Source organism: Balaenoptera borealis (genome assembly GCF_965194805.1).
Source record: "Balaenoptera borealis genome assembly, chromosome: 18".
NCBI classification, from domain to species: domain Eukaryota; kingdom Metazoa; phylum Chordata; class Mammalia; order Artiodactyla; family Balaenopteridae; genus Balaenoptera; species Balaenoptera borealis.
In genome coordinates this window covers 45,377,373-45,393,287 of record NC_138877.1, presented here as the reverse complement: position 1 = coordinate 45,393,287, position 15,915 = coordinate 45,377,373, and the positions used below count along the sequence as shown (strand labels likewise).

Here is a 15,915-nt window from a genome sequence, read left to right as displayed (position 1 = left end):
AAAACCAATACTTACTGTATTGTTTACAGGCTTTAGTTATTATTTTAGGAAATCATGCTTATAGCATAAACTTCATCAAATTACACAAAATTTATTGAAGTTATTTGGTTGTTGAGAATATCTTCATAATAGGAAAAAGCATTTCCTAGAAAGTGTCTTTATAAGCTATAAAGGAAAGTTTACATATCCTCAATATAGATACTGTGGAGGCAGATAACGTAAATATTGGTCAAATTGTATGTAATAAAATTATTTTTAAAATAGTCAATCATTGACAATTACATAGAATTCAACGTAATTCTAAATATGTATACTTTATTTAGCCTGTTTATAACATATTTCCTTAAGTTTGTAAGAGATGATTGTTACTGTTTATTAATAAAAATGGATATAGCACTTGATAATCATTGCCAAATCAATTGTATTTCTGGGGCTGGTAAACCTCAGTTCACACTACTTCCAAGCATTTTTCAAATAAAATATTTTCAGTATGCCTTTGTGCCATGCTGTCGCTAGAATCAGAAATTTAATGATGAATATTTGGTTTCATGTCTAATGCTTTTTAAGGTCTCATTGGAAAGGAGCTGTTCTAGAAAAGAAAATTATATTTTTTTCATAATACTTAATCGGAAATACAGACAAATAGGGGAAGATTTGAGAGTTTTTATATATATTCTTTTTTTTACTAATCATATTTTAAAATTCTTGATAGAAACAAAGTAATTACTTTCACATGCATGGACTACCATAATTGTCCAAATGGAAATATTGACACATGTACACACACGTGTACACATATATGCATATACACACATACATGTGCAAATGTATGCATATTTATTTTTAACTTTAGACTAACATAAAAATTTCAAAAATAATTTAAAATTCTTAAATATTTATCATCCAGTTTCACTCAATCAGTTGATCTTTCTGAAAGATATACCTGATAAAGGCCTAATGCCACCTTATTGTCTTTATCACAGACATTGTGCTTCTTTACCTCAAATACTCCATTGTTTATTTTCTACAAACAAGGAATTTCCCTTACATAACCACAGAATAGTGATTAAAATCAGGAAATTAAGACTATTATCGTACTATTCTCTAAGCTGCACACCTTATTCAAATTTCACCAGCTTTCCCACTATTATTTTTTCCTTTTTTTTCCTCACTAATATTTTTAATAATAAGAGATTTTTCTTTCCTGGTCCAAAATCCCATCCTGGATCACATGGTGAAATTACTTGTCATGTGCCCTTAATCCTTTTAAATCTGAAACAGTTCCTTAATCTTTTTTATCTTTCAGTACCTTGACATTTTTGGAGAATACATACCATTTATTTTGTAGAATGTCCCTCAGGTTGGAATTTTTTGATGTTTTCTCATAATTTGACTTAAGTTATGTATTTTTGGCAGGAATGACACAGACATGATAGTGTATCCTTCTCAGTGCATGATTTCAGAAGATATATGATATTTTGCCAATACTTGTGATAACCATCACTTGGCTGAGGTAGTGACGGACTTCGAGATTTCTCTCCTGCAAAGTTCCTTTTTAAATTGTTTTTAACCTTTGTAGATAATAAGTATCTTGTGAGGAGATATCTTAACATTATGTAAATGTTCTATTCATCAAACTTTCACTTCACTACTTTCAGAATTGTTCATTGAAGATTCTTCCCTGAAACAATTATTACTATGGTGATTTCCAAATGGTAATTCCTAACATAGTCTTATACATTATTCTATACATATTTTAAAACTATATTTTTTGCAGTGAAAGTAAGATTTTATGGAATGATTTTTCTTCAAAATTTTTGCACAAAACCAAGATTTTCATGGGCAATTTATTAAGAAATTTATTGACTGGATTGTGATCATAAGGGTATTTGATCATCTGCTTTATCGTTTCAGTAGTGACAGGTTACTCTTAATAGTTCAAGAAAGAAATTACTGTTTTTAATCATTCAACCATTTAATAGGTATTAATTGGGCTCTTTTATTTTTAAATTTGAGTTCAAATCCCAATTTTTAAAGAAGTACTTTGATATCTGTGAAACTTCGTGTTTTATTGACTAGAATAGAATAGGACTATTGAAACAGCTATTTCAATGCCTTAACTTGTTGAAAACTCTATTTGCCCTCTCATGCCACTAGAATTTTTTTAAATTATGTTTTAACTTTATAGTGTTAAAGAGTGTTCTAACGTTAAGGTTGCAGTTTTTGCAGAGTTAAGGAAGGTTATATGCTAAGGAGAGAATGTGATACACTAGATAAAGCTTGAATATTTCATTGGTAATGGTTATAGGGGTATGGCCATTCAAAAGTATTCCAGACATGAGAAAATATACATATTTTATGTGAAATAAAAATAAGATAAAACAGTTTCGTTTTCAATATATTTCTGCTTGTTCTCAAAAATTATCATAGTTATCAGTTCTCACAGTGTTCAACTTAGAGATAGATTATAATTTTAAAGTTAGACCATGATATTATATTTATTTCTGAGTCCAAAAGAGTTTAAATAAGTTATTTGAATATTTTGTATTATGGTGTTTTAGTCTTTTTTCTTTTGTTTCTGACTTGACAGCTGTCCATCAGAATGGTTTGTCCATGAACCAGATGCTGATGGGTTTATCACCAAACGTACTCCCTGGGCCCAAAGAGGGAGATTTGGCTGGTCATGACATGGGACATGAGTCGAAAAGGATGCATATTGAAAAAGGTAATATATGATTATGAGGTCTTGTTTTTCCTGCTCAACATATGAACTAGGTTTTAACCACAGAACAAAGTATATTTCTAGATTATATTAGAAGATGGCATATAAACATTTTAAAAACCTACAATATTAAGTAAAATGCCTATTCAACAAAAAAGAAATATGAATGAGACATATTTCTCTTAAACAACAGGTAAATGTTCATTTATTTTCCAGTACGTTTTAAAAAAGAGAATTGTTTGTTTTAATTGTTATCTCTGAGTTCCTCAAGGACTATAGTTCGTCTTTCTCCGTGCTTTTAGGGTCTATTGTCATTTTACTTAGCATAATAGAGCAAGGACAATATACAAAGGATTATTATGATTATTTTTTGGATTAAAAGACACATGGTCATTTGATCAACCAAGAAATATAGTGAATCTTATCAACCAATGTACTAGTAGTTGTTTCTAAAGTGTATGCAACAAATAACAAAGCACAGATTGTGCAAAGCTGTGAGAGTTTCCTATTTATATTTTATTTGTACCAGAAAACTCATTTTCACAGGCAAAAATTTGTCTTTTCATGCCTTATTTCATGAAATACTTTCATGGAGAATTGAAATATTATTTTACATGCATGTTGGAAATTTATGCTATTGGATGCCAATTAATGTTTTCAAATGGTAAATTTAAATTGGGACCACTGGAGCCCTGCCATATCTTTTTCATCTTAATTTAATATTTTCAAATTTTATTAATAATATAGACTGGATACTTTGACATCTTTTTTTGACATGAATATCAAGCAATCAGTGTTATGAAAAGGATTGTTTCTTTGGAAAACATAATTATACAAAAGGTACAATTCATTGGCTGTCAAAAAGGGAGATAAGTAAAATTGGCTATTTAGATAATCAGAGAGAAATGATTGGAGAAAGACTAAGTTAAGGTGGAGCAACCGTTTTTCCTCGAAAATGACTATTCACAAAAAGTAAAAATGCTTACATAAACATTTTTCTATTCAACATGAAAACAGCTCTGCTGAGTCCTTAGGAAGAAAGAACACTGTATTTCTATAAATTAAATTATCGGCATTATGCAATTAATAAGAAAATGGTCATCTTTTCTAGGTGCTAACATGTCAAAATCTAGGTATATTTGAGAGCAGCATTAAGGCAACTTCCTAATCATTTATTTTAAAATTCGCTATCAAATATTATCACAAGCTGGGTGGAATATATACAAGTGCATCAGTGAATGAGATTGCCTCTAAATGTCTAATTCTAATTTTCTGTGAGTTCTTCTTCAAAAATGAAGAAGAATATATAATGCCTTATGTATCTTTTGACATATACCTTTTATATTTAATAAAAAACCAATTTGAGGAAATATTATGGAAATTTTTATAGTAATAAAATATAAAACTGCATAGAGGACTTAAGTTTCAAGTAAGAATATTGAAATATAAAAATTCATTATTTGGGTTAAGTAGCCATTCTCCACTAGGGTTCTATGAAAGAATGAAGTCCTATAGAAAATGATTTTAGTGATTAATTTCTCAATTTTCCCATAGATGCTACATAGCTAGTTTCACTTGAAATGCATAAGAGAGAAGTTTTATGATATACAATGGTTGTCAGGATATTAGGTTTTAATTCTCTTGCGGAACCTTGGTGAAAAAAGGCTGGGAGTGAAATATAAAAGCCCGGAGGTGGTAGTGAAGAGACCACCAAAGGAATGACCAATAATGTGATTGGAATAATGAATCTCACTGGAATTTTTGGTGAGGAGCTTTCTACAATCTCATGTTTCAAGTTGAGTTGACTATAATTTTTGTAACTTTCTTTTTCCGTGAGTCTTGAGTTCTATCTGCCTATCTGCCCATCATCTGTCTATATACCTATCATCTATTTGTTACTACTATTATAACTTTGCCATCGTAGAGCCTTTCCTGAGATATCATACTAGGTTGATATAGGGAATCCCACTGCTGGTTTTCCTGTGTGCCTGCCCCCCCAAATCTTCGTTACAACATTTTCCTTGTTATTTGGAAGTTATTTTTTCATTGGTCTGCTTCCAGTACTAGACTGTATACTCCTTGGAGTCATGTGTGTATTACATTTGCTTTAAACAGACTAGACAATCTATGAATGCATATTGATCTGTGCTAAATTACTAGAAGATTCTAAGAGATGGTGAAAGTAAGTTAAAGTAACTGTGATGATGAAAGGCAAAAGGTGGAATTTCATAACCTTAAGAACATACATTTATCTGAAACAGTAGAATGTTCTGGCCAGGAATATATACAAAAACTTTCTATAGCACTAATGGTACTTCTTATCACATCTTAAGTTTTTAAAATTGTTTTGCTGTCAGAATAAAGACCTTGATCATATCCCAACAGTTTTTCAATATTTTAATGTATATTTTATAAAGGAAAGTAAGTTTTTAATATTCTCCCTAGAAATGTGAAACTCACTTTAAACTCATAATTTCAAATGTAGTTATGGAATCGTGGACATTGTAATAGATTTTGATACTCTTATAGTAAGAATTTTATTATATGATGCTCATCTCTTTTATGTACTCTCACTCTTTTATCTATTTTTCAGCATACTGAATTAATAGTAAATATTCATAGGCTTTCTAGATTGATAGGGTCTACTAAATTAAAAATTGTTTTCTTTCATGACTACATTTATCATGTGCCGCATACTTGCCCTGTAACATTCTTACTACACATATCTGTATTAAAACAAGTGACTTCATTTAGAGACATTTGTAGAGAAATTAATTACATGTTTGTGTCATTTTAGGCTTGAACTTCTTAAATGTAATTTGCTGCCTACCACTTTAAATCATTCAAAAGATAATAATTCTTAAGAAAACATTGATGTTAAAAATAGATACCAGAATTAATTTGCATGCTGAGAATCACTGTGGTCTAAAATCTTAATCACCAGTAACTTTTAAGCATTTTAAAATCTTCTTAATATTAAAAAGCTATTGACTTTACTCTATTAGAATATTTACGTCACTATTAGTTGTAGAACCAGTGGCTTTACAGGTGTTAGAACTCAGAAGTACTAAGTGCTGAGTAAATTTGCTACTTAGTTTTTAAAATAAAAACACTCTAATGGGCTTTTGAACCCAGGAAGAGTTTAATTAAAGTACATTTAAAATATAAATATGAAAAACAAGTTAGTGTATCAAGAAGTAATAGACATATAATATTGTTTCAAGCATCCCAAGTGTAAGGAGAAATTATTTTAATAGTACGAACTTTGACTAAAATTGGGAGTTTGTCAAGGATATGTGCTGAGGAAATCTATGATACAGCTCATAGCCTCAAAAACTATTTTATGTCCTTTAACTTTTCCAAACATACTGCAACTTTCTGGATTTTAAACACATTGCTGATTTTTACCCTCAGTCTAAATTTAGTGGAATAGGCAGTACTAATTGACATTTTCTTTTTTTTAATTGAAGTATAGTTGATTTACAATGTTGTGTTAGTTTCTGGTGTACAGCAAAGTGATTCAGCTTTATATATATGAAACGAAAGAATTACGTATGTATATGTATGTATATATATAATATATTATTTCTCAGATTCTTTTCCAATATAGGTTATTATAAGATGTTGAGTATAGTTTCCTGTGCTATACAGTAGGATCTTGTTGTTTATCTATTTTATATAAAGAAGTGTGTAAATGTTAATCCCAAACTCCTAATTTATCCCTCCCCCTACCCTTTCCCCTTTGGTAACCATAAGTTTTTGTTCTATGCCTGTGAGTCTGTTTCTGTTTTGTAAATAAGCTCATTTGTATCTTTTTTTTTTTTTTTAGATTCCACATATAAGAGATATCACATGATATTTGTCTTTCTCTCTGTCTTACTTCACTTAGTATGATAATCTCTAGGTCCATCCATGTTGCTGTAAATGGCATTATTTTATTCTTTTTTATAGCTGAGCAATATTCCATTGTGTATATGTACCATATCTTCTTTATCCATTTATCTGTCAATGGACACTTAGGTTGCTTCCATGACTTGGCTGTCGTAAATAGTGCTTCTATGAACATTGGGGTGCATGTATCTTTTCAAATTAGAGTTTTCTCCAAATATATGCCCCGCATTTAAATTATATAAACAGGCTCCCTGTTTCTTTATGCTGCACTTCTCTCTTTATCCCCACAAAATCTGTCTCTTGGTGCTAATTTACAGTGTTAATTCTCTTATGCATAATTTTTTCCCTGGTTTTTCTAAAATTGCTTGAATTGCTGCTATTTCCAACACATTTTTTAGCATGTTTCATACCTTGCATGTAGTTTCACGTGCACATTTTTCTTATTATGGAATTTATCTAATTTTTTTGCTTACCAAAAATCAAATGTATGCTACAGATATGATACTGTATGCTACAGTATCAGCTTTTTTCCAGTTATAGAAAATGTGAGCATTTATAATTGGAACTAAGTACTGAATACCTAATTTATGTTAGTTTATTTCAGTCTTGGACTAAATAAACCAAAATGATATAATCAATATTTATTGAAGGTCAGATATGTGAAATAAACCATATGAAATGCAAAACTTCCCTTCTGCTTTTGCTGCTACAGTTGCACAGAATTTTTCTTCATATATATTCTAATTTTCCCTATGGTTGAGGCTTTTCCCTTTATTTGTTTTCATAAAATATATGACAACTTGCATTGGTGATTTCTGACATTTTATTTTTTTATTTTTCATTTTTTCTAATTATATATATTTTTATTGAAGTATAGTTGATGTACAATATTGTATGTTACAGGTATACAATATAGTGATTCACAATTTTAAGTTATACTCCATTTATAGTTATTATAAAATATTGGCTATATTCCCTGTGCTGCACAATATGTCCTTGTAGATTATTCCATACATAATAGTTTGTACCTCTTGCCATTTTAGAAGCAGGAATAATTTAAGATGAGGCAGGAAATACAGGGGATTTGCTTCAGGCCATGAAACATTTCTTTTGTCGCATATTCTTTTGTCACGTATTCTTCGTGGGCAGTACCCAATATTTCCAATGGTTAACAGACGTGTATGGAAGGTTCTCATTTTGGTATTCTGAATTTGAGGACAAAGCACTAAAGGCAATAAAGTAGTTAGTAAACTGGCCATATTGGGATATCCTCTTATTAATGCTTTATTCTTAGCATCCAACCTTGAGGACCACTTTCCTACAAAACATCTTTCTTAAATGACTGCCATCACTTTTCTCCTATTTGTGGAAATAATTTTTTTGAAATATATTTCCTTTTGCACATTTCTCATTGTTTAAAAATTCTAATTTTAAGATTGTCTTCAAAAATGACTTTCTTTTTTCAATTCTAGATTAACATTACACAAATTAATTTATAGTAAATATCATACACACATATATCAAAAATCTGAACCTGTTAGTATCTCATGTGACTATATAGATGTGCAAAGAGTGAAAACCCTTTTCTTTAGAAATTTCTATATTTTGGTAATGTTAGCACACTATATGTGTGCCACTTATAAAATGAACTACCTCAATGTTACCTAAAGTTTACATTTTCCAGGAATTTATTATTATGTAATTAATATGAACATTACTAAAAGAAATAGGGCCATTTATTGATGCCGAAGATGTCAGTTGCTTCTCCAGGGCATCCATAACTTTAGGTTTTGGAAAGTTTTTTGGACACTTAGAAAGTTGAATCATGTTACTACTGCTGATAATTTTCATGAACTAGATGCCAAAGCTATTAGAGAGTATTTAGTTTTGGATACATTATAAATAATAGTATGCATTTATAGTAATTTTACTTACTGTAATAGTTTTACTTTTACTTAGTCAGATGAAATGTCTTTTCCCCATGGAAAAAACAGAATAGACTATTAAGTATTCCACTTATTCAGCTTTATTTTTTTGAGCTTTTTTAATAGGCACAGAATGACTCACTTCCTCACTGTTAAAGAAATATTTTTATGTAGTCATGCCAATAGCTAATATTTTTATAGCATTAAAAGTGAGGTAGGAGTAAGTTACTAGTAGATTAACATATTAGCTCCACATACAAATTTGCTTCATGTAATGATTTATTTATGAATTATTATAAATTATTTTATTTCCTTCATTTAAGATGTTTATTGACTTACTGAATTGATTATCTCTAATTTTTAATTTTGGAATTTATTTGCGTATTGCTTTAACCGTGGATTTCTATTTTTTCTAGTTTCAAGTTGAAATTTTACATATTCTGGTGTAGAAGTGATCTAAAGGGAATGTGTACATTCTTCTATATGTTTATTTGAGAATTAGCTCCAAATTCAAACTTCATTTTGGAAATATTATATCCGATATTTTTTAGTGAAGCTAAAACAATTTTTCTTTTGTATATTTTTATTTCGTGCGTGGGCAAATAAGTATGTTTCTAAAAGAACTACAAAACACTGTCCTTTCTTCCCTGATTAGACATATTAAGAAATGTACAAAAATATAGGCCATTAAAAGTTCAGTGACTCAGAGAGCTTTCTTAATCTTTTTTATCTAAACTAATAGCAAAATATAAACGTCAGTTTCTGCAGATAAGCTTCGTGTGATGTTGTTTTTGTAGAACAAAACAGGAGATATCTACAATCTCATATGTTTCAACCTAATACTTTTGAACATTTTTCTATTCTGAGATGTAAATTAGAATCTCTTCTAAAGAGCTTAATAAAAAAGAAAAAAAATGACATTTAAAAATATATTTCCAATCTTGCCTTATATCCACAGTCTGCTTTTATTGAAACTTTTTAATATTCTTACATGTGCTTATGTGTGTCCCTGCACATGGGCAAACACACAGGGCTTTATCTTCATTTGATAGATGAGGGAGTGATACTACTTTGAATGCTGTGTTATGAGTTAAGAAGCAAGAGTAATAGCCCCCTTGTCTCTTGTGCTTGAAGCAGTTTGAATTCCTCCATCAACTTGATGGAATGATTTAACACACCATTCAGCCTTGTTTGCAGGACCTGTAAGGTGACAGCAAAGCTCAGGTAAATCTTAAAAAATACGGGAACTAATTTGGAGGAGTTTATATAACACATTAGATGAAAGGTCAATATGGAACTCATGGCTATTATGTTTAAATGCATAAAAACCTGATAGTATTTTGAACATATTTTAAAAGAGATATTGCCCACCCATTCTGGAGAACTGGGTATGATGTTTTCCTCTGACTTTTCCTTATCTATTACCACTTATTCTTGTGCCTTTTGGCAAACTATTCCTAGAAATGTGTGTGATAACTTCAGCATATGAAAATCTGTTTTGTTTCAGTAGAAGCTATATTTTAAACTTTCCTTAAATTTTTACATTACCGTTGTCGCTAGTATCTTATGCTACAGTTTCAGAATATTAAACAAGTACAATTGTTTTAACTACTGTGAAATTGACAGATGAAGCTGAAAACCAAAAGCACCTTTCATGGGATTTTAAACACTATTTTCCTCCATATGCCATCCCAATTATTATTTAGATATTACATTCCTAATTTACTGTTAAGGTTGATTAGAATTCAAGCCTCTCAAAAGCATGCACCAAAGGTCTTGGGCTGTGGAAAACATTTTTATAAAATAATCCATTAATGCAGAGGAGTGCAACTAAATTAGTTAGCAATTTGCTGAGCATGAATTAATGAATAGAGCTTCTTCCAGCTCCCAGAGTTGTAATTTTCATAATAACCTCAGACCTTTATTTGGCAGGTTGTTTAGTTTTTTCGTTTGAAGGTTTTCATTAGTCTAATGAGGACTGTGCAAGGGCGAACAGTCAGCACAATTTACATGGGGAAGCTATCATAATAAATGAAGCAATTTGAATAACACGCAAGGGTTTATGCAACAAGATAAGAAGAGATTGTAGAGCGAGATTTAGAGGTAACCAATACATTAGACCAACTAATAACTGAAGTAATCCCAATAAAAGGCTTAAGTGAAAGGAATGAAATTAATGATATATACAAAGTTGTAATGATATGATACATGATTCATTAGATTAATAAAATAAGTATTCAATTGTTTTTAGTGCTTTTCGTCTAAGCTTTGTTTGTATCAGGCATTTTAATTAGGTTTGTTCACTGGATCACTTTGCTTAGTTAACTTTTAGACCATAGCTGAGGTTTTTAATGATATTTTTTCTTTCTTATTTAAACTTTATAGCCTTGATAGTTCATTGAATTAATTATATGCAATATATTGTGTATGGAGATGGTTTTTAAAGTAATTGCATATAGCTCCACCTAAGTGGTGATTAAACTTTAAGTATGAATGCCCAGTATGTTTCTCAATTTTTAAAAACAACTGTTTTTTGCTTCTACTCTTGATAAAGTACCTTTATAAGTAGTTGACAAAGGTCGTGATGTCCTATAATTCACACCAAATTGTAATAACTAAGATTTTTTAATTGCTAAATTCCCAGATTAAGAAGAGCCACTCATAAAAGACATTATTAGAAATTATTCATTTATAGTCAATGTAATTCTTTAAGATACAAGACAGAAAATGTGTCTTAAAAATAGCCATAATTTTATTTTCTTCTTTACATGTCTTTCTATTGAAAAATGAATTTTTGTTTGGATTGGTTTGAGAATTAAAACTTTTATGCAAGCAATTCGGTCTGAATGTTCAGCATTCTTTTATAAGAGATGAAGAAAGAGTTGATAGGATTTTTTTTTAATTCTATGGCAAGTGACATAAAACTTTAGAAAGCAGGTTTCATGTTTGATATGTGGAGTCAAATTACTTTAAAACTAAGTAAAATGTAATTTTCAATGTCATTATGTATCAACCTTTATGAGGTCACACCTTGAGGGAATTCCTTATCTGTGATAAGTGGCCCAAATCAGTGGACTTTTATGAAGTGCTGCCATTCTGTTCTCTTCTTCTGAGTTTGGAAGTCCTGGCATGTATCTCTAACCCAGTTTCAAATCACAGTCTCTTGCTATAGATAAATTAATGGATAATTATATTCCTTCTTTGTTTATGAAGGAAACAAGTGGTTTAGCCTTCTTACATTTGTGAATATGTTAAAAGACGGTTAGGATACATTTAAAAAATAATGGTGGCTCTATATTTCAAACTTGTAATTATATTTATCTTTAAGGTTTAGCCTTTGAAAAGGGGCAACATTGAATTCTTTCATGGACTATATTTTGTTAATTTCTTTTCAGTAAAAACTACTTCCAGAAAATGAAGTCATTTTCTTTCTTTTTCTTTCTTCCTTTCTTCCTTTCTCTCTCTCTTTCTTTTTCTTTCTTTCTTTCTTTTTCTTTCTTTCTTTCTTCCTTCCTTTCTTTCTTTCTTTCTTTCTTTCTTTCTTTCTTTCTTTCTTTCTTTCTTTCTTTCTTTCTTTCTTTTTCTCTTTCTTTCCTTCCTTCTTTCCTTCCTTCCCTTCCTTCCTTCCCTTCCTTCCTTCTTTCCTTCTGCATTTGAAGTATATGGATACAGATTTAAATATAATTTTATAGCTTGATATTATCTTTGTATTAATTGTAAAATTGGGATAACTATTAAATATTTTGAGGTTGCTAGTAGAGCATAAAAATAAATATATAATTCTTTGAGTTATATCTATCAATTTGCTGTATAATTGACTTTATAATTTATTTGTTATTTATGAATATTATTAATTACTATCTATTCTATCATGACAAAAACTAACCTAAGGCTTTTGTGAAAAAAGTTTGAGTTCACAAAGCAATTGCATATTCGTTTAAGAAACAATTTTCACTGGAAGCACTCTAGCACAGGGGTAACGAGTATAGTCTGAGAATTAGACCTCTTTGTATTCAAGTCCAGGTTAAAGCTGTAAACCTGGTACATTATATATCATCCTTGGCCTTCAGTTTTTCATCTGTGAAAATAGACAAATAGTACCTGAAATATAATCACAAAGTTTTGTTATGAGAATTAAGTGTTCAGCCTGTACGATATATTGTATACATGGTAGGTCCCTTCAGGAAAGAGACTGTGCATAGGAATAGAATTCAAGGTGTGACTGGAGAGGATAATGCAGTAATCCAGGGCTTAGTAGAAGCCGTGCTGTCACATTTTGGTGCTCCATCTGATCTGCTTGCTGGGGCATTTAGTTGAATGATGCATCCAGAGGACACAGACACGTCTTGAAGGGACACAGATCAGAGAGCAAGGTAGAGAGGGTGGACGGTGCATCTGGAGCAGACTGACAGGAGTCATAAGTCACTGCATTTCAAGCTCGGTGAACGCGAGTTTGGGTCTGTGTTATTTACAACCAGATCTGCAGTGTCTGTCACTATGGTGCGCTGTAATGCATTACATAAAGGGGTGAATGATTTATCTGATCAGTGGTCATTTGATGTAAGTAGTAACACCAAAGAGAAGATCACAATTCCAAGACACATTTGTGGAAGGATATGGAATAATTTTATAGCTGTAATCTCATACCTTTAAATAAATCATTGTAAATCGTTTCTTAGCAGCATTCTAACAAATTTATCATTTATTTAAAAAAAAAAGCAAGCAATTTTCTCTGTATTTCTTCATTTATTCATTAATTCAGCAAACGATTTGCAATTACCTGCTATATGGCAGGCACAGTGTTTGTTGCTGAGAATTCAGAGATGGATTTTAAATGAAGGACATAAGACATTGTTCTTTTATTTTTTTAAGGCATACTAATGAGAAGCTTTTGAATTAAATTGATGATACGGAGGGGCAATCCTATATATAGGAGTTATTCAAAAATGCCATACTTCTTGCCATACTTTGCCTAAATGTAAACTCTATTAAAAAATGGCTATGTGTCTCATGGCTTTGTTTTTTCCTTCCATTTTATTGGCCATCATGAATACACAGGAAGTTTTCCATTCCATCTCCTCTACAATCATGCAATAGGTGTAGTTTTACACCTGAAGCTAGATTGAGAATTTTCATAGACAGTGGTGTGCATTGCTTTACTGGTAACAATGAGACAGTTTTAGGAAACAGATATGCAGTAAATCATTATTGTGTTAAAGGATGTTATCATGTTATCTCTCATGACAAGGGAGAGGACGTGGCACTTCTTGGGGACCTTTAACAGAAATAGTCCATTTAAACCTAGATCTAAGGATGGAATGCCTTTCTGAGTTTTGCTATTATTTACAGATAGGATGGAAGACCAGATATACCCTACATCATAAATTATCTTGCAGTTGGGGTGGGGGGTGGATTTTTGAAGACAAATAGTGCCACATTCTCCAAATCAGTGTTCTCTCCACTTATGCTATCTAAAATAAAATCCAAATCTAGGCAGGTGGGCAATTTATGGGTAGTGTATTGCCTTATCTCACAAGATTTAAGTTAGATACTCTATGCATCACTTAGAAAAGTATTTGGAACAGTTATCTGCTCAAGAATGTTGGTTCCCTTTGTCTACAGAGAAAGAAATCAAGAATTTACCTATGTCTCCATACATGGAAATAAAAGCATTATGCAAATCAAGTTTTTTTTTTCTGTAGTTTTCCTCTAAACTGCAATTTACATATTTGTTCTTGAGGTTTTTTTAGTTTGTTTGTTCTGTTTTAATCTAAGTATTTTGAGTTTTCAGTTTATATCATCTTTACTAGGATCCAGCTTAAAGAAAAAACAACATTGGATTATAAATCTATAAAAGACTCCAATAAGGGATGCATGCTGATTCCAGTTTCTCCTCCAAACATTACTCAGAGGCCAAAGGCAACAGGATTAAATTTTTCTTCTGTTGCTTTTGAGTTTCTAATGATGAACCTAAATCCTTTCAATCCCAACATAATCATAGCTCATGCTGCATCCCAACTTAAATGCAATATTCAAGTTTAGGCAGTGGGTGGAAGGAGAGAGAAGTCTATTCCAGTAATATTGGAGACAGCCTCCTTTTTTTTTTGTTTACTATTAATTCATATTCCTCAAGGGTCTCCAATCTTTTATTTCATATATATATATATATTTGATTCCACTATAATCCTTTTTATTCTAAGAGCCTTCATAGGCTTGGAATAATTGCTAATGATGCAAATAGCTGAGATTATAGTCCTCTCAAAATGTCCATTTATTGTCCAAATTGAATCCTACTTTTGGCTTCAAATAGCCAAAGCTCTAGGTTTTATTTTTAAAGGTAGACTAGCCTTATGATTATTTTTTTCCATAGTACATGGAAGGTACAATGAGAAACTCTAAAGTTAGAATTCAAATTAGAGTTTATATTTTCTCTTTGAAGAAAAATCTGTCTTCTTACAGCATTCATGTATGAAACACTCATGGACTGAACACTGTCAATGTTTCAGGAATCATGGCAGTGGATGGAGAAGAAATAATCCCATTCTCATTGGTTTAGACCAGCCCCAAAAGAGAAATATTTATTTATCAGGAGCGAATTTTAAGAGGGAAGTTCAGAATCATGAAAGTGACATGATCAATAGTCAATAGGACACTATAAACACATGTATTTCTTTCTTTCTACCAATTATTTATGGCTAATAATTTAAATCTCCACCACCAAATGAGAAAAATTACAGTATGTATGAAATTAATTCAGATGATTAAAGATGGTTACTATTTCTTTTTTCACATAATAGGTTTCTCTCTGTACAATGGTACATTTTTTAATACTTTGTTTACAACCTTGCAATTTGTAATGTTGAAGAAAAGAACTGGGCAAAGATCAGTGATTTTGCCATAAATGTCAATAAGTTTTTTAAAGGATGTTAAGCTAAAGGATATTAGAATGGAATACTGCAGTAACTCATTTTTAGAACCCATAGAATCGACATAATTAAAATCAATCGCAAAGCAAATTTCACAGGGTGTATTTTTTTAGATAACAAAAATTTAACTCTTAACACCAAGTAAAACTGTCACTGATATTCCAAGCAAAAATGTTATGCTTTTACATTGTTTTCATTTAATTATGGCAGAAGACCTCTGTTTAATGACAGCAAATAATTCATATGATATTATCAATGATAATGTAATGTAATTAAACTAGTATATATAAACTGTAATATGTAGAGTAAGTTTATGTATACAAATTGCAAATCCAATATGCGTCTTGCAAAGAAAAGAATTAATCCAGATCTTAAATAGTCAAGTAATGTATGTTTTCTTTAATTGATATTTTCCATAATTTACCTTTTTATTGACGGTATTGTATAGTTT

At 30.7% G+C, this 15,915-nt stretch overlaps 1 protein-coding gene across 3 annotated transcripts in view; it reads left to right on the top strand.

Annotated features, from left to right (window-relative positions):
- DACH1 (dachshund family transcription factor 1) overlaps positions 1–15,915 on the top strand; it is a 412,485-nt gene that overhangs the window by 294,874 nt on the left and 101,696 nt on the right. For all 3 annotated transcript variants that reach the window (XM_082365964.1, XM_082365963.1, XM_082365962.1), the window contains one exon: positions 2,591–2,725. In XM_082365964.1, the coding sequence (XP_082222090.1) occupies positions 2,591–2,725 (135 nt within the window). The remainder of the gene's footprint in view (positions 1–2,590; positions 2,726–15,915) is intronic.